Genomic DNA, 19,613 nt, shown 5'->3' with positions numbered 1-19,613 from the left:
GATACAACCAGAGAGAATGCTTTCTCTGATGCATCTGTAAAAGTTGGTGAGAGTCGTAGCTGACATGCCAAATTTCCTTAGTCTTCTGAGAAAGTAGAGGCATTGGTGGGCTTTCTTAACTATAGTGTCGGCATGGGGGGACCAGGACAGGTTGTTGGTGATCTGGACACCTACAAACTTGAAGCTCTCGACCCTTTCTACTTCGTCCCCATTGATGTAGACAGGAGCATGTTCTCCTTTACGCTTCCTGAAGTTGATGACAATCTCCTTAGTTTTGTTGACATTGAGAGAGAGATTATTGTTGCCGCACCAGTTCACCAGATTCTCTAGCTCATTCCTGTACTCTGTCTCGTCATTGTTTGAGATCCGACCCACTACGGTGGTATCGTCAGCAAACTTGAAAATGGAGTTGGAGGGGAATTTAGCCACACAGTCACAAGTGTATAAGGAGTATAGTATAGTATGTAAAGATCAATGCACTTGAACCCCCAAGTCTCTTTGGACCTTCACTGTATTTAACTTCATACCATCTAGAAAGCACCCTGATCGATCCTTTGTGGTCCAAAATGAATAACCTCACACTTGTTTACATTGAAATCCGTCTGCCACAGTTGTGCCCATTTACCTAGTCTATCAATATCCCATTGTAATATTATGCTATCACCTACACTGTCCACAATGCCACCCTACTTTGTATCATCAGCAAATTTGGATATCTGACTTTCTACGCCATTATCCAAGTCGTTAATAAATAATCTGAATAATTGAGGCCCCAACACAGATCCTTGTGGGACAGCGCTAGTCACATCCCACCAATTTGAGTAAGTTTATGTTTATTTATTAGTGTCACAAGTAGGCTTACATGAACACGGCAATGAAGTTACTGTAAGAATCCCCTAGTCACCACACTCCGGCGCCTGTTTGGGTTCGCTGAGGGAGAATTTAGCACGGTCAATGCACCTAACCAGCACGTCTTTAGGACTGTGTGAGGAAACCGGAGCACCCGGAGGAAACCCATGCAGTCATGGGAATGTGCAGACTCCGCACAGACAGTGACCCAAGCCGGGAATCGAACCCGGGTCCCTGGCGCTGTGAGGCAGAAGTGCTAACCACTGTGCCGCCCTTACCCACTCATTATCCCTACTTTCTGTCGCCTGCCACTCAACAAATTTTGCAGCCATGTCAGTAACTTGTCATCAATTCCATGAGCCTTTACCATAGTTAAGTCTCTTATGTGGGACTTTATCAAAGGCCTCTGGAAGTCCATATATACAACAGTCGTAGACATTTCCCTGTCTACTACCTTAGTCATCTAACCTAGTCAGGCTAAGCAGTCTATAATTCCCCGTTTTCTCTCTCCTTTTTTAAGAAGTGGGGTTACATTAGCTACCTTGCAATGCATTGGAACTCTTCCAGAGTCTATAGAATGCTGAAAAATGATCACCAATGTGTCCACTATTTCTAGGTCCATTTCCTTGAGTACTCTGGGATGCAGAGCATCAGGCCCTGGGGACTTGTCGGGTTTTAATCCCAGCAATTTCCCCAATACAATTTCCTGACTAATAAGGATTGCCTTCAGTTCCTCCTTCATGCTAGATCCTCTGTCCCCTAGTATTTCTGGAAGGTTATTTGTGCCCTCCTTAGTGAAGACAGATCCAAAGTATTTGTGCAGCTGGTCTGCCATCTCATTGCCCATTATGAATTCACCTGATTCTAATTGTAAGGGACCTACATTTGTCTTCACCAGTTTTTTTCTCTTCACATATTTATAGAAGCTTTTGCAGTCAGTTTTGTTTTTTGCAACCTTACTCTCGTATTGTATTTTTCCTTCTGAATTAAACCCTTTGTCCTCCTCTGCTGGATTTTAAATTGCTCCCAGTCCTTAGGTTTGCTGCTTTTCGAGCCAATTTCGGGCGGATTAATCCGGGATAGTCAGCACGGATTCGTGAAGGGCAAGTCGTGCCTCACAAATTTGATTGAATTTTTTGAGGAGGTAACTAAGTGTGTTGATGAAGATAGGGCAGTTGATGTCATATACATGGATTTTAGTAAGGCATTTGATAAGGTCCCCCATGGTCGGCTTATGGTGAAAGTGAGGAGGTGTGGGATAGAGGGAAAGTTGGCCGATTGGATAGGTAACTGGCTGTCTGATCGAAGACAGAGGGTGGTGGTGGATGGAAAATTTTCGGATTGGAGGCAGGTTGCTAGCAGAGTGCCACAGGGATCAGTGCTTGGTCCTTTGCTCTTTGTGATTTTTATTAATGACTTAGAGGAGGGGGCTGAAGGGTGGATCAGTACATTTGCTGATGACTTGCAGGTAAACTTGCAGGTTGAGTCCGTAATTAAGAAAGCAAATGTAATGTTGTCATTTATCTCAAGAGGCTTGGAATACAAAAGCAGGGATGTACTTCTGAGGCTTTATAAAGCACTGGTTAGGCCCCATTTGGAGTACTGTGAGCAATTTTGGGCCCCACACCTCAGGAAGGACATACTGGCACTGGAGCGGGTCCAGCGGAGATTCACACGGATGATCCCAGGAATGGTAGGCCTGACATACGATGAACGTCTGAGGATCGTGGGATTATATTCATTGGAGTTTAGGAGGTTGAGGGGAGATCTGATAGAAACTTACAAGATAATGAACGGCTTAGATAGGATGGACGTAGGGAAGTTGTTTCCATTAACAGGGGAGACTAGGACGCGGGGGCACAGCCTTAGAATAAAAGGGAGTCACTTTAGAACAGAGATGAGGAGAAATTTCTTCAGCCAGAGAGTGGTGGGTCTGTGGAATTCATTGCCACAGAGGGCTGTGGAGGCCGAGACGTTGAGCGTCTTCAAGACAGAAATTGATAAATTCTTGATTTCTCGAGGAATTAAGGGCTATGGGGAGAGAGCGGGTAAATGGAGTTGAAATCAACCATGATTGAATGGTGGAGTGGACTCGATGGGCCGAATGGCCTTACTTCCGCTCCTATGTCTTATGGTCTTATGACACCAAGATTGGTGGAGTAGTGGATGAGGTGGAGGGCTGTTGTAGGCTGCAAAGAGACATTGATAGGATGCAAAGCTGGGCTGAAAAATGGCAAATGGAGTTTAACCCTGGTAAAGGTAAGGTGATTCATTTTGGTAGGACTAATTTAAATGTGGATTACAGGGTCAAAGGTAGGGTTCTGAAGACTGTGGAGGAACAGAGAGATCTTGGGGTCCATATCCACAGATCTCTAAAGGTTGCCACTCAAGTGGATAGAGCTGTGAAGAAGGCCTATAGTGTGTTAGCTTTTATTAACAGGGGGTTGGAGTTTAAGAGCCGTGGGGTTATGCTGCAACTGTACAGGACCTTGGTGAGGCCACATTTGGAATATTGTGTGCAGTTCTGGTCACCTCACTATAAGAAGGATGTGGAAGCGCTGGAAAGAGTGCAGAGGAGATTTACCAGGATGCTGCCTGGTTTGGAGGGTAGGTCTTATGAGGAAAGGTTGAGGGAGCTAGGGCTTTTCTCTTTAGAGCGGAGGAGGATGAGAGGCAACTTAATAGAGGTTTATAAAATGATGAAGGGGATAGATAGAGTGAACGTTCAAAGACTATTTCCTCGGGTGGATGGAGCTATTACAAGGGGGCATAACTATAGGGTTCATGGTGGGAGATACAGGATGGATATCAGAGGTAGGTTCTTTACGCAGAGTGTGGTTGGGGTGTGGAATGGACTGCCTGCAGTGATAGTGGAGTCAGACACTTTAGGAACATTTAAGCGGTTATTGGATAGGCACATGGAGCACACCAGGATGATAGGGAGTGGGATAGCTTCTTGATCTTGGTTTCAGATAAAGCTCGGCACAACATCGTGGGCCGAAGGGCCTGTTCTGTGCTGTACTGTTCTATGTTCTATGTTAATTTATAAGCCTCCTCTTTGGCTTTAACACTATCCCTGATTTCCCTCGTTAGCCACGGATGAGCCACCTTCCCCACACTGGCTCTCCCTGATTTATTGAAACTTTGAGGTGCTCCGTTACCCTCTCCTTGATTATAGGTTCCAATAATTTTCCCACCACAGATAATGGACTGACTGGTCTGTAATTCCCTGGATATCCTTTTTCATCCTTCTTAAAAAGCAGAGTGACATCAGCAATTTTCCAATCCAGGAGGATGACTCCTGAATCTAGGGAACTCCAGCCTGGGAAATAGGCTCATGTGGAGTTTAAACATCTACATTGACCATTGGAGCCAAGTGATGCAACAAGAGGATAAGCAATATTGGAATGAGTAACGAGTGATGAGCTGGATTTAATTAGCAACCTAATTGTGCGTGAATATTAAACAGCAATCATAACATGGCCGAGTTCAATGTTGCATTTGAAAGCAAAACGCACAAATCTAGGTTATAGTTAGCGCATCAGGAATGTACTCCGCTATTTCAAAGTTTAAAAGTTTATTTTATTAGTGTCACAAGTAGGCTTACATTAACACTGCAATGAAGTTACTGTGAAAATCCCCTAGCTGCCACACTCCGGCGCCTGTTCGGGTACACTGAGGGAGAATTTAGCATGGCCAATGCACCCTAACCAGCACGTCTTTCGGACTGTGGGAGGAAACCGGAGCACCCGGAGGAAACTCACGCACACACGGGGAGAATGTGCAAACTCCACACAGTGACCCAAGGCCGGAATTGAACCCGGGTCCCTGGTGCTGCGAGGCAGCAGTGCTAACCACTGTGCCCCCTTAACACCCTCGGATGGAAACCGTCAGGTCCTGGGGATTTGTCACTCTTTAGTTCCATTAATTTCCTCATTATCAATGTTTTACTTATGTTAATCTTATTTAGACTTTGTCCTGATCCACTATTAAGTTCCTTGGGACTTCAGCAAGCTATCCCCCTTTTCTACTGTAATTACTCAGCATACCTGCCATTTCCCCATCGTCATTGACGATATTCCCACTGTCAGTCCTCAGTGGGCCAACTGACCACCCACTTCCCTTTATGTAACTATAACATTTCTTGTTGATCTTGATGCCCCTTGCAAGTTTCCTTTCATAATCTCTTTCAGTAGCTGTTACAAGCCGCTTTGTGGCCCTTTGTATCTTTCCCATTCAGCAGGATCGATGCTGGTTTTTGCATTTCTGTAGGCCCTTTCTTTTAGTTTAATGCTGTCCCGATCTCAGGACTATTTTTTCTGTGAAATGGAGCTTTTCCTTCTCAGGAATATAAACTGGTTCTGCATTGCATTAAATGTTTCTTTAAATATCCCCCACTGTTCTTCAGTTGTTTTACCCATTCACAGATTGTCCCAGTTTACTGTGGACAGCCTCATAAAAGTCGATCTTACCTAAATCTCTAGTAGCTGACTTGTGCGTTTTGCTTTCAAATGCAACATTGAACTCGGCCATGTTATGATCGCTGTTTAATATTCACGCACAATTAGGTTACTAATTAAATCCAGCTCATCACTCGTTACTCAATCCAATATTGCTTATCCCCTTGTTGCATCCAGGATATATTATCCCAGACACACTCCAGAAATTCACTGCCTTTCCGACAGCTACTTGTCTGCCTCTCCCAATCTATGTTAAAGTTAAAATCCCTCAATACTACTCTGCCTCTGCTATCCATTTGTCTAATATCTATCTGCATTTATACAATTGAGCATTTCAGAGCTGCTACCAGTGGGTTTATAGTTTTAGATCCTTTACTGTTCTTCAGTTCCACCTATAAGGTCTCCACTGGATGCTTCCATCTCATCATATCCTCCCTCACCATTGAAGTGATTTTGGTTCCAATCAGTAAGGCTACTGCATCCCTTCTGCCATTTTCCCTATCCATCCCATAGACTTTGTAACCTGGTATATTTAGATCTCAGTCCTGACCATCTTTCAGCCATGACTCAGTAATGGCTGCAATATACAAAGTCCAAAGATGTGTGGGTTAGGCTGATTGGCCATACTAAATTGCCCCTTGACTGTTCTTCCTGATTGTTTCTTTATTCTCTATCCACTGGTTTAAAATCCTTGTGACCATCCTATTTAGCCTTTCCACTAGGACACTGGTCCCGGATTGGTTCAAGTGGAACCCATCCCAACAGTACAGATCCCTCCTGTCCCAATACTGATGCCAGTGCCCCACAAAAGGGAACCCCTTTCTCCCCACACCATTTTTAAAAAGCTACAAAAGGTACAGAGGCATGGGATTGAGGGTGATTTAGTGGTTTGGATCAGGAATTGGCTAGCTGTAAGAAGACAGAGGGTGGTGGTTGATGGGAAATGTTCATCCTGGAGTTCAGTTACTAGTGGTGTACCGCAAGGATCTGTTTTGGGGCCCCTGCTGTTTGTCATTTTTATAAATGACCTGGATGAGGGCGTAGAAGGCTGGGTTAGTAAATTTGCGGATGACACTAAGGTCGGTGGAGTTGTGGACAGTGCAGAAGGTTGTTGCAGGTTACAGAGGGACATAGATAAGCTGCAGTGCTGGGCTGAGAGGTGGCAAATGGAGTTCAATGCGGAAAAGTGTGAGGTGATTCACTTTGGAAGGAGTAACAGGATTACAGAGTACTGGGCTAATGGTAAGATACTTGGTAGTGTGGATGAACAGAGAGATCTCGGTGTCCATGTGCATAGATCCCTGAAAGTTGGCACCCAGGTTGATAGGGTTGTTAAGAAGGCGTACGGTGTGTTAGCTTTTATTGGTAGAGGGATTGAGTTTCGGAGCCAGGAGGTCATATTGCAGCTGTACAAAACTCTGGTGCGGCCGCACTTGGAGTATTGTGTACAGTTCTGGTCACCGCATTATAGGAAGGATGTGGAAGCATTGGAAAGGGTGCAGAGGGGATTTACCAGGATGTTGCCTGGTATGGTGGGAAGGTCTTATGAGGAAAGGCTGAGGGACTTGAGATTGTTTTCGTTAGAGAGGAGGAGGTTAAGAGGTGACTTAATAGAGGCATACAAGATGATCAGAGGATTAGATAGGGTGGATAGTGAGAGCCTTTTTCCTCGGATGGTGATAGCTAGCACGAGGGGACATAGCTTTAAATTGAGGGGTGATAGATATAGGACAGATGTCAGAGGTAGGTCCTTCACTCAGAGAGTAGTAAGGGCGTGGAATGCCCTGCCTGCAGCAGTAGTGGACTCGCCAACATTAAGGGCATTTAAATGGTCATTGGATAAACATATGGATGATATTGGAATAGTGTAGGTTAGATGGGCTTTAGATTGGTTTCACTGGTCGGTGCAACATCGAGGGCCGAAGGGCCTGTACTGCGCTGTAATGTTCTATGTTCTATTCCTTTAGCCACATGTTTACTTTCTTAATTTTCTTATCTCTATGCAAATTGGAACATTGCTTAGGTAATAATCCAGAGATTATAACCCTTGAGGTCCTGATCCTAATTTTGTTCCTAATTTCTGATATTCCCCAATCTTGAGTACTCGAGGCTATGTTATTGGTCCCAACAGAGACCACAACAACTGGATCCTCCCCCCTCCCTCTCCAATATCCTTTCAAGGCGGTTTGTAATGTCCCTCACCCTGGCACTAGGGACACACCATGTGGGACTCTCGATCCTGCTTACAAAAGATGCTATCTGTATCTCTGATTATAGAATCCCCTACTACTACCACTTTTTCTTTTTTCCCCTGTGTGAATACACAGGTAGTCATGATGTGGAGATGCCGGCGTTGGACTGGGGTAAGCACAGTAAGAAGTCTCACAACACCAGGTTAAAGGTTGGACTTTAACCTGGTGTTGTGAGACTTCTTACTGTGAATACACAGGTACTATCTTTAATTGTACAGAAATCAGATGTAATGAGATCAGTACATAAAGATCTATATGTCATCGTGTTAAAAGATTTTTAATTCTCAAATTATAATTCCTTCCCCTCATCGGGAGGAGGTGTTGCTGACATTTTCCTTTTCCTTTCCAGATACATCCAGAACTCTATGTAGACACATCACGAGGTGAAAAACTAAAAATCAATATTGACACTATTTTTCCACACATGCCCTGCGCTTGTGAGTATTGATGAAGCTTTCAAATATACCTTTCACCTCCCTCCATCTTACGTCTCACTGATGCTCCCTTCCCAATTCCCCCCTCCACTCTCTGTATTCACTGCTGCCCTGTGTGAATCAGTCCCATCTTTCAATATTGATGGCTGTGCCTTTAGCAGCTTCACACTCTGGAATGTAACCCCACCTCCCCACCCAAACATCACGATGCCTCCGGTCACCATCCTTCCCCATCCCACGATCCCATTCTCTGGTGTCTTCTGTCTTTGTCGGGCCATTGGGACATCTTTCTAGAGACACTATTATCAAATTGTTTTCTGAATTTTGTCATCTGATTTGTGATTTGGCGGGCTGTACTGAGTCCAGGACACTCCCAGAAAGTAATCTACCCACCCCCCCCCAATCCAGGACACTCCCAGAAAGTAATCTACCCCCCCCCCCCCCTCCCCCAATCCAGGACATTCCCAGAAAGTAATCCAAAATGGGAATCCAAACCGGGGGTCACATAAAAACAAAATGTCAAAATAAAGGAAAATTCCCTTAAAAGGATGCATCTGTCTGTGTGATGAGGGAATTACTGTTGCATGTTGTCTCCAGGTGTTATAGTTGAGCAGCAGAATCATTGTTAATGGTTCATGCTCCATTTCCACCTGCAGATTTAAGTATTGATGCGATGGATGTGGCCGGGGAACAACAGCTTGATGTGGAACACAACCTCTTCAAAAAGAGACTGGACCTGGTGGGCAATGTAGTCACTCCAGAGGTGGAGAAACACGGTAAGAACAGAGCAGGGCATGGCGATGATCATGTCCTGTACCCACTGGCACACAGCTATTTGAACAAAGTTCAGGTGGACTAATGGACAGGGCAAAGGGACAGATTCTTAATTCCAGATATTTTTTATTCAATTCAAATTCCGCCATCTGCCGTATGGGATTTGAATCCAGGTCCCCAGAACATTAGCTGAGTTTCTGGATTAATAGTCTCGCAATAATACCACTGGGCCAGCGCCTCCCCTTAGCTCAACATCAATTTAAAATCAATCGTCCTGATTCTACATAGAACATAGAACAGTACAGCACAGAACAGGCCCTTCGGCCCACGATGTTGTGCCGAACTTTATCTGAAACCAAGATCAAGCTATCCCACTCCCTATCATCCTGGTGTGCTCCATGTGCCTACCCAATAACCGCCTAAATGTTCCTAAAGTGTCTGACTCCACTATCACTGCAGGCAGTCCATTCCACACCCCAACCACTCTCTGCGTAAAGAACCTACCTCTGATATCCTTCCTATATCTCCCACCATGAACCCTATAGTTATGCCGCCTTGTAATAGCTCCATCCACCCGAGGAAATAGTCTTTGAACGTTCACTCTATCTATCCCCTTCATCATTTTATAAACCTCTATTAAGTCGCCTCTCATCCTCCTCCGCTCCAGAGAGAACAGCCCCAGCTCCCTCAACCTTTCCTCATAAGACCGACCCTCCAAACCAGGCAGCATTCTGGTCAACTAACGCAACATAAAACATGAATCGAATCCAGAATGTTCCAGTGTGTCTGCATCAGCATCTCTTTGGAATTCCTCTCCAACCCATTAGACTCAAGGATCACTTTGCATTCATTCCTGTTGAGTTCTGTTTCTAATCTACAACTTTCTGATTTATTCCCTGCAAGAATGGTGAATGTGGGCTGGTAATTTGGGGTTAAATGTTTGGAGGAGTGGGGGTGAATTTGTATCCGTTTCTGCCTCTCGTGTTTCTCTGGCTGCTTCTCTCCATTACTGCAAACAAGTTGGAGATTGATATTTGGGTAAAAAGGGATCAAGCGATAGGAGAACATTACCAAATCATCCAACTTCAGTGCAAGATTAACTGTCAGTTTACTGATGGGCAGAGCAAGCTGGAGGCCAGTGGCCTGTTCCTGCTGCTATTTCTTATTCTCTTCAGATCTGTATCACTAGTTGTATCTTATAGGATCACTTCAATCCGTCCAGTTTATGCTAGCTCTCTGTAGAACAATCTAATCAGTGCCATTCGCTCTCGATCCCTGGATCGCTGCAGGTTTAATTTAAGAAACGTCCCATGCAATTTATTTTTGAAATCATTCCTCTCCACTTGCCCTCATAGGCAGCAATTTCCAGATCATTACCACCTGTGGTGGTAAAGAATTCTTCCCCACATCCCTCCATCATCTCTTGTCCAAATTCATAAATCTGCATCCCCTAGTTCTTGTAGCATCACCTATTGGGAACAGCCTATCTTTGTTTAGCTTATCTAAACTTGTCAACATCTTGTATACCTCTGTCAAATCTGCTAAATCTCCTCCACATCCTCTCACACACCCCCATGATGATGACCAGAACTGGGTGCAATATTCTAGTTGTGGTCTAATCAGGCCCTGATAAAGGTTCACGCGTTCTGTGTGTTGTTTCTCTCTGGGTCCAAGTTCCGTGTGTTGACTTCTATATCTCATCCTCATCTGTCTCGCCACCTCCCTGTGTTGTTTGTCGCTGCCGCCTCCCCCCTCCCCCACCATATATGATGTGGTTTCTCTCTGTTTCAGTATTGGGAAAAAAGGAGGAGGTTTTCAATTCCACGAGGCTGGATCCAGACCGGTGCGAGAGCTGTTATGGGGCAGAATCCGAGGACATGAAGTGAGTGTTCACTGATCAATCCCTGTGACTTGAGGAATAGAGTGAGTGAAAGAAATCCTCTTCATTCCAGGGATTGATGAGGATCTTATGTCCAGTCCCTGGGGCTGAACTGAACCCAGGCTGGGAAGGAGGGTTAACGGAGTAACTATCTCATTCCCGGTTACCATCTTGCAATCCCTGATAGCGGACAAGGACTGCGCTTTGCTGTGTTTTCACTGGTTACTATCCTGCCTGTCAAGGTAGAATCTTGCAGCACGAAAGGAATCCATTCACCCATTGTGCCAATGTCGGATCTTTGAGAAATGTTGGAGCCCTGAACCCTGAAATTATCTTTTTCAAATTTCTTTCTAATTCCCAATGAAAGTTATTAATCTGCTTTCACCACCCTATCAGTGGGTGCGTTTCAGTTCCCAGCAACCTGCTGTGTAAGAAAAAAAACCTCTCATCCTCCCTCTGATTCATTTGCAAATTACTTATCCGTGTCCTCTCGCTACTGATGATAGAAAATTTGCTAAGGGATAGGAGGCAGAGAGTCCAGCCTACTATCAGTCAAAGTAATTTCTTCTAGTCTGCTTCTATCAAAACCCCTCAGAATTTTCAACACCTCTGTTCAATCTCCATTAATCTTCTTTGCTCCAAAGAGAACAACACCAGCCTCTCTCTCCTCTCTGTTTAACTCAACCCTGACAAGCCTGGTAAGTTCTATACTCTGCATGCCCACAGTCAGGTTAGTAACGCATATCAAAAGGAGCAATGTTCCCAGCAGTGACCACAACACACTTCTCTCCAGCCTGAAAAATAATCTGTTCACCATTACCCTCCACGTTCTACCCCCTTGCTAATCTTGTACTTGTGATGCCAATGTCACTTCAATTTTACTAACATGCCTAATATGTGGTTATGAGATAATTTTTGAAAATCTATTCACTGCAGTGCCCCCATGAATCCCCTCCGATCGTTCCAAAGAACATTGGTCAGGTTTGTCAAGCACAATTTCCCTTTAACAAATCTGTGCTGACTTTTAGATGTTAACGTTTTGCCAAGTCTCAATTATTTTTGTCCTGAGTGCGTTTTATATGTTAATGATCTGTGCGGAAAATTCTCTGCCTTTTCCCTTCTCATTCTTTTGCCAATGCCAATTATTTTAAACATGTGACCGCTGGTTACTGAACCACTTGCCAGATAAAAATGTTCTGCTTAGCTCAGATTGCAAGCAGAGTGCGTCATTCTGAGTTTGGTGTGTGTATGGGGGGGGGGGGGGTGCTCTGGCTATTCACCCTCACCCTTTGTAATGCCCTGCAGCAGTTTCCTGACAGCCTTGATCCTGGCACCCGGGAGGCAACACACTATCCTGGAGTCACATCTATGGCCACAGAAGCGCCTGTCTACTCCCCTGACTAATGAATCCCCTACCACATTTCCTCCATTCCTGAGCAGGTGGACCATCCACAGTGCCATGGCCATGGCTCTGGTTGGCCTCCATAGAAGAACAGTCACTCTCACCGTTTTCCAAGACTGAGAATCAGGTTTGCAAATGGGATGTACTCTGAGGATTCTCTCAGTATTTATCTGATCCTCTTCCTCTGCCTGGCAGTCACCAATTCCCCCTCTGTCTGAAATTCCTTAAGCTGCAGGGTGACCACATTCTGAAATGTGCTATCCATGAATCTCTCCGCCTCTTGAATGTACCATAGTGCCCCGGGCTGCCATTCAAGCTCCAAAACCCGGAGCGCGAATTGTCCCAGCTGGAAGCAATTCCCCCACACACGATCATCCAGACCACCAGGGATGTCTAGGTTTTCCCACATAGTGCAGGATGTGCAAATCACAGGACTAAGTCCCTCAGACATAACTAAATAGAATATATATACTAGAAAGATTTTATTATTGTTTATATTAGACAAACAACCAGAACTCCTTAACTCTATCAAGTAAAGAAAATAAGTTTTGGAATTCTAAAATATTAATTGAGTTTTTTTAAGCGCTACTTGCAGCCTAATCTCAAACTCCAGTTATTTCCCTATTGCCTCTTTCTTACGTAGGCCTTTCTAAAATGTTTTTCTAATTCTCAACTACTTAATGGCCCCCTCTGAGAGTAGTTTCTCAGCACTAGATGCTGCTAACTGTTTGTCCCAGTGTCCTCTGTAACATGTGATCTGGCCAAGTTTTGTATTGTCCACATTGCTCCCATTCCCAAGTCCAGGTCATTTATATATAACAAACATAGAAACCCTACAGTACAGAAAGATGGCGCCGGTGTGAGGTGACTTCTTGCAAGTTGTGCCCGGCAGACCCTCTAATTCTATCTTTTACTCTCGTTCTGTGCTTTTAAACCTTTATTCCAACTTTTTTAACATTACATTCTGTGTACGATACGCTCTGTCTGTATAGCGCACAAGAAACAATACTTTTCATTGTCTGCTAATACATGTGACAATAATAAATCAAATCAAAATCAATAGTCCTAATATTGACTTCTGCACCAACTACATGCATTTCACAAATCAGAAAAATGTCTGCTCATCACAAACCTATCCCATAGCCAATTTTGTTCCAATTATCATTGTCCAATTAGTCCTCTGTGCTCTTATCTTCCACATAGGTCTTGTGTATTTATCAAATTCCTTTTGCAAGGCCATATAGATAACGTCAACCCTCTGTCGTCACCAACCTTATCTGTTACTTCCTTAATGAAGACAGATGCAAACTGATCCTCTGCATGATGTTCCAAAGTGTGCTGCACAGGGATTGGAGAGAGGAATTACAAGATAGATAAGTCGCCGGGTCTGGATGGGATGTACCCCAGGTTACTGTGGGAGGCGAGGGAAGAGATTGCAGAGCCTCTGGCGATGATCTTTGCGTCGTCGATGGAGACGGGAGAGGTGCCGGAGGATTGGAGGATTGCGGATGTGGTTCCTATTTTCAAGAAGGGGAATAGGGATAGCCCAGGTAATTACCGACCGGTGAGTCTAACCTCAGTGGTTGGTAAACTGATGGAGAAGATCCTGAGGGACAGGATATATGAGCATTTAGAGAGGTTTAGTATGCTCAAGAATACTCAGCATGGCTTTGTCAAGGGCAGATCGTGCCTTACGAGCCTGGTGGAGTTCTTCGAAAATGTGACTAAACACATTGACGAAGGGAAGGCGGTAGATGTGGTTTATATGGATTTTAGCAAGGCGTTCGATAAGGTCCCCCATGCAAGGCTTCTAGAAAAAGTGAGAGGGCATGGGATCCAAGGGGCTGCTGCCCGGTGGATCCAGAACTGGCTTGCCCAAAGGAGGCAGAGAGTGGGTATAGATGGGTCTTTTTCTAAATGGAGGTCGGTCACCAGTGGTGTGCCCCAGGGATCTGTTCTGGGACCCTTGCTGTTTGTCATTTTCATAAATGACCTGGATGAGGAAGTGGAGGGATGGGTTGGTAAGTTTGCCGACGACACGAAGGTTGGTGGGGTTGTGGATAGTCTGGAGGGATGTCAGAAGTTACAGAGGGACTTAGATAGGATGTAAGAATGGGCGGACAAGTGGCAGATGGACTTCAACCCAGATAAATGCGTCATGGTCCATTTTGGTAGGTCAAATGGGATGAAGGAGTACAATATAAAGGGAAAGACTCTTAGTACTGTAGAGGATCAGAAGGACCTTGGGGTCTGGGTCCATAGGACTCTGAAATCGGCCCCGCAGGTGGAGGAGGTGGTTAAGAAGGCGTATGGTGTGCTGGCCTTTATCAATTGAGGGATTGAGTTTAGGAGTCCGGGGTTAATGATGCAGCTATATAAGACCCTCGTCAGACCCCACTTGGAGTACTGTGCTCAGTTCTGGTCGCCTCACTATAGGAAGGATGTGGAAAAGATTGAAAGGGTGCAGAGGAGATTTACAAGGATGTTGCCTGGATTGAGTGGCATGCCTTATGAGGATAGGCTGAGGGAGCTCGGTCTTTTCTCCTTGGAGAGACGAAGGATGAGAGGAGACCTAATAGAGGTGTACAAGATGTTGAGAGGCATAGATCGGGTGGACTCTGAGGCTTTTTCCCAGGGTGGAAATGTCTGCTACGAGAGGACACAGGTTTAAGGTGCTGGGGGGTAGGTACAGGGGAGATGTTAGGGGTAAGTTTTTCACACAGAGGGTGGTGGGCGAGTGGAATCGGCTGCCGTCAGTGGTGGTGGAGGCGAACTCAATAGGGTCTTTTAAGAGACTCCTGGATGAGTACATGAAGCGTAATAGGATGGAGGGTTATAGGTAGGTCTAGAAGGTAGGGATGTGTTCGGCACAACTTGTGGGCCGAAGGGCCTGTTTGTGCTGTAGTTTTTCTATGTTTCTTTACTCCTTGCCAGTTGTCACCTGATCTGCGGATATTGCCTGCAGAGCCTGCGTGTGAACTCAAATACTTTCCCTGTGCTTACCTGCTGTAGTAACACATGTTGATTGGTCTGTGCAGGTGCTGTAACACGTGTGCTGATGTGCGCGAGGCCTATAGGCGGAAAGGCTGGGCATTCAAGAACGCAGACACCATTGAGCAGTGCATGAGAGAAGGATTCACCCAGAAATTGCAGGAACAGAAGAATGAGGGCTGCCAGGTCTATGGATTCCTGGAGGTTAACAAGGTGAGTCTTGTCGGGGTGAAATGTCAGTCAGCAGGTGATTGTGGTGCTTGTGGTTAGATGTCAGTTATGGTTTTTTTTCATTGGCTTCTATCTTTTTGTTTTTTTTTGTTGATCAGGTGGCTGGGAATTTCCACTTTGCTCCTGGGAAAAGTTTCCAACAGTCACATGTCCATGGTAAGAGGAAGCATCAAATTCTCCCAGAGTTTGTTAGGGTGGGAGAGATGCGTGGAAGTGCCTGTCACAAGGGAGGTGGGGAGTGTGTGGCTCGGGGAGATGGTTGCGGCCAGTTGTCCAAGGAAGGTACAGTTTGTATTTATAGATTACTGTGGGAAAATGCACCAAGAGACTTTCCAACATTGTGACATTTTAATACCTGAGCCAGAGGAGGAGAATTAGAAGCGAAAGATGTTATGGCAAGTTTTGAGAGATACAGGGAGAGGATTAGGGAGGGAATTTCAATGTCCTGGGCCTTGATAACTAGGGGCATGCTACAGGTGACTGGGCAATTAAAATTGGGAATGCAATGGAAGTTGGAATTGAAGGAGTGCAGAGATTTCAGAGGGTTGGGGTTTAGAGAGATGAGAAAGAGTGAGAATTTTGAAATTGATTCATTGCTAGTCCAGGAGCCAGTGTAGGTCATATGAACGTACAAATTAGGAGCAAGTAGAGGCCATAAGACATCCAACATCCCAACTTTCATACTCCTTTCTCCTTGCAATAAATGACTACATTCCATTTTCTTCTGAGTCACTTGCCTCACCTGCACACCAACCTTGTGTGATTCATGGACCAAAGACCCAGATCCCCCTGTGCCTCAATCTGTGTTTATTTAAAATGCTGCTTCTCCATTCTTCCTGCCAACGTGACACCTTCACATTTTCCCACTTTATTCTTCATCTGACAGATTTTTGCCCACTCAGTTAACCTATCTATCCCACCCTTGTAGGCTCATAATGTCCTCTTTACAACATACTTTCCTACCCATCTTTGTGTTATCAGCAAATTTAGCAACTTCCCTTCATCCAAGTCATTGATATAGATTGTAAATAGTTAAGCTGCCACTACGCCAACCCAAAAATGATCCATTTGTACCTACTCAGTCTTCCAAGTTAGCTAATCAATCCTATATCCGTGCTTGGTCGCTGAGCAGAGGGGTGGGTGAAGAGGACTTGGTGTGAGATAGGATATCAGAGCAGAGATTGGATGTGTAAAGGGAACAGAGGAATGAATGAGGGTTTTAGCAGATGAGCTGAGGCAGGTGGAGATGGGCGATGTTACAGAGGTTGCAGTCTTGCTGATGGAGCGCTGTGTGGGTTCGGATCCTCAGCTCAGGGTCCAGTAGATCACTGAGGTTACGACTAGGTTTGTTAAGCCTCATATTTGCCAGGTGGAAGGATGTAGCTGGTGACCAGGAAACAAAGTTTGTGGAAAACAAAGACAATGGCTTGGCCTTCTTGATACTGAATTCAGAAATATCTGTCCGGACAAACAGAGCGGCAAATAAGAGTGTTTGAGGCAGGACGTGGGGAGTTGTTGGGTGTTGTCAGTGTCCGTATGGAACCTGATGTGTTTGGATTGATCTTGTGGAGCCGCATTTGATGGGAAACAGGAGGGGGCTAAGCCTGGATTCTTGAAGAACACCAGAGGTAATAGTGTGGCAGTGGGAAGAGAGGACATTGCAGGGCAGTTTCTGGCTATGACAGGATGGAGGATTGGAACCAGGGAAGTGCAGCTGGATGAGATGTGGGAGGAGGGTGCTATGGGCAGCCATGTGAAAGGCTGCAGACAGAATCAGGAGGGATAGTTTACCTTTGTCACACACACATTGGATGCCAATAAGAGCTGTTTCTGCACTGGCAGGGACAGGTTCAAACATGGGTTGTGGGAAAGATGGGTCTGGACTTTGGAGACGAAAGCACATTCGAAGACTGGATAGGAAAGGGAAGTTGGAGATGGAGAGGTATTTTGCAGGAAGAGTGTTGGGCTGGATTTTTTTTTTGAAGGGAGGAGAGAGGGAGGTGGTGATGGCAGATTTGAAGAAGGGAACAGTACCTGAGATGGGGAGGGATCCATTGACAATATCGGCTAACTTAAGGAATGAGGTGGAGAAGTTGGATGGACAACTGTTTGGTCAGGTCAAAAGAGCAGGAGATTTGTCTCTGGGTCAGATTACCTTTTGTAGAGGTCATGTGGGGCGATGGGAGAGAAACTAGAGAAGGATGAGAGGTCAGGGCAAGAGCTAATCTTTGCATCAAAAACAGAAAACACTAAAATCTCAACAGGTCTGACAGCATCTGTGGAGAGAGAATAGAGCCAACGTTTCGAGTCTGGATGACCCTTTGTCAGAGCTCTATTCTCTCCCCACAGAGGCTGTCAGACCTGCTGAGATTTTCCAGTATTTTCTGTTCTTGTTTCAGATTCCAGCATCCGCAATATTTTGCTTTAATCTCTGCATTCCTAGCTGATCCTGCAATAGTGAGCGGTTTTAGCAGACAAGAATGTTCCAGTCAGAACTGATGGCTAATGATTAAAACAGTTGTCCTCTATATCCTTTCAAGTCTGTGTTCCCTTGGACTTTAGGGAGTGGAGATGTGGGCAGTATCAGGGGAAGCAAGCAGATTTGAAAAGAATAAATATTTTCCTGGGGGCGACTGCATCAGTGGTGGAAGTAAGCGTGTGATTGAATCAATCAGCAGTTATAGAAATAATTTGTGAAATGGAGGGCTGAAGGTTGGGCGGGAGGTTTTGTTCCGAGGCTGGACACAAAAGGAAGTGTATTTGGAAAGGGTGGTAAAGAAAAAACAGAGTGAGATTATCTGTGATGCATGTTAAATAAGGATATGGACTGAGGTGCAAACTCTGTCCGATCCTGGATATTTTCAGGTATTTTTACATCTGTATGAATCTGCCTTCATTTACCAAGATATAGTCGCGTTTTCTGTGTGATTGCTCTATAATGCTTCTCTACTTTTAAAAATTGTTTCTTTTCTTCCTTGCAGTCCATGCTGTTGAGAGTAAGTGACTAATTCTCAATTCCGTTCTCTTCGACATGCCTTTCATAGTTCTCCATATCTTTTGCTGGAATGCCTGTGAAACACTCTTTTGCTAAAGCCGATTTGCTGTGTGTAGTTCCAGCTGGTGCTGTGTGTTAACTGTGATATTGCATGAAGCTGTGCCTTTGATAGTTATTCAGGAAAGAGATTGGACAGTTCGGTGAATTTCCATTCTGTCCCTGATCTGAAAATCGCCGTAAGAGTTTTAACAACACCAGGTTAAAGTCCAACAGGTTTATTTGGTAGCAAATGACGAAGGAGCAGCGCTCCGAAAGCTAATGGTATTTGCTACCAAATAAACCTGTTGGATTTTAACCTGGTGTTGTTAAAACTCTTACTGTGTTTACCCCAGTCCAACGCCGGCATCTCCACATCCTGAAAATCACCAGCAGAGAAGCTGAGAGAGGATAACTGAGGTACCGGATACAGGTCTGATACAAGACTCCATATAGCACTGACCTACAGTGTTGAAGACTATAAGTCAGTTCTGTACTAGGACACAGCACTATCAGTACAGACCTCTCACTATATAATGTGGGTACAATACTGACCAGGACAAATCTGTCACTGTGAACATTAGGGTACGGTACTGGTGGGGACGGGTCCGTCGCTGTATAACACTGGGATACAGTACTGGTGGGGATGGGTCTGGCACTATATAACACTGGGATACAGTACTGGTGGGGACGGGTCTGTCACTGTATAACACTGGGGTACAGTATTGGTGGGGACGGGTCTGTCACTGTATAACACTGGGGTACAGTATTGGTGGGGACGGGTCTGTCACTGTATAACACTGGGGTACAGTACTGGTGGGGACGGGTCTGTCGCTGTATAACACTGGGGCACAGTACTGGTGAGGACGGGATGTCACTGTGTAACACTGGGGTACAGTACTGGTGGGGACGGGTCTGTCACTGTATAACCCAGCTACAGTACTGGTGGGGACGGGTCTGTCACTGTATAACACTGAGATACAGTACTGGTGGGGACGGGTCTGTCACTGTACAACCCAGCTACAGTACTGGTGGGGGCGGGTCTGTCACTGTATAACACTGGGGTACATTTCTGGTAGGGACGGGATGTCACTATAATACTGGGGTACAGTATTGGTGGGGACGGGTCTGTCACTGTATAACACTGGGGTTCAGTACTGGTGGGGACGGGTCTGTCACTGTATAACACTGGGGTACAGTACTGGTGGGGACGGGTCTGTCACTGTAGAACACTGGGGTTCAGTACTGGTGGGGACGGGTCTGTCACTGTATAACACTGGGGTACAGTACTGGTGGGGACGGGTCTGTCA

General features: G+C 45.3%; 1 protein-coding gene across 1 annotated transcript in view; it reads left to right on the top strand.

The window, feature by feature from the left end:
* ergic3 (ERGIC and golgi 3) overlaps positions 1-19,613 on the top strand; it is a 55,998-nt gene that overhangs the window by 6,922 nt on the left and 29,463 nt on the right. Inside the window, exons 3-7 of the mRNA XM_078236983.1 lie at positions 7,911-7,998; positions 8,652-8,771; positions 10,561-10,651; positions 15,089-15,254; positions 15,371-15,428. Coding sequence (XP_078093109.1) covers positions 7,911-7,998; positions 8,652-8,771; positions 10,561-10,651; positions 15,089-15,254; positions 15,371-15,428 — 523 coding nt within the window. The remainder of the gene's footprint in view (positions 1-7,910; positions 7,999-8,651; positions 8,772-10,560; positions 10,652-15,088; positions 15,255-15,370; positions 15,429-19,613) is intronic.

The sequence above is a fragment of the Mustelus asterias genome, chromosome 20, assembly GCF_964213995.1.
Source record: "Mustelus asterias chromosome 20, sMusAst1.hap1.1, whole genome shotgun sequence".
NCBI lineage: Eukaryota > Metazoa > Chordata > Chondrichthyes > Carcharhiniformes > Triakidae > Mustelus > Mustelus asterias.
Note: the sequence above shows the minus strand (reverse complement) of the source record. Positions and strands in the feature narration are given on the sequence as shown.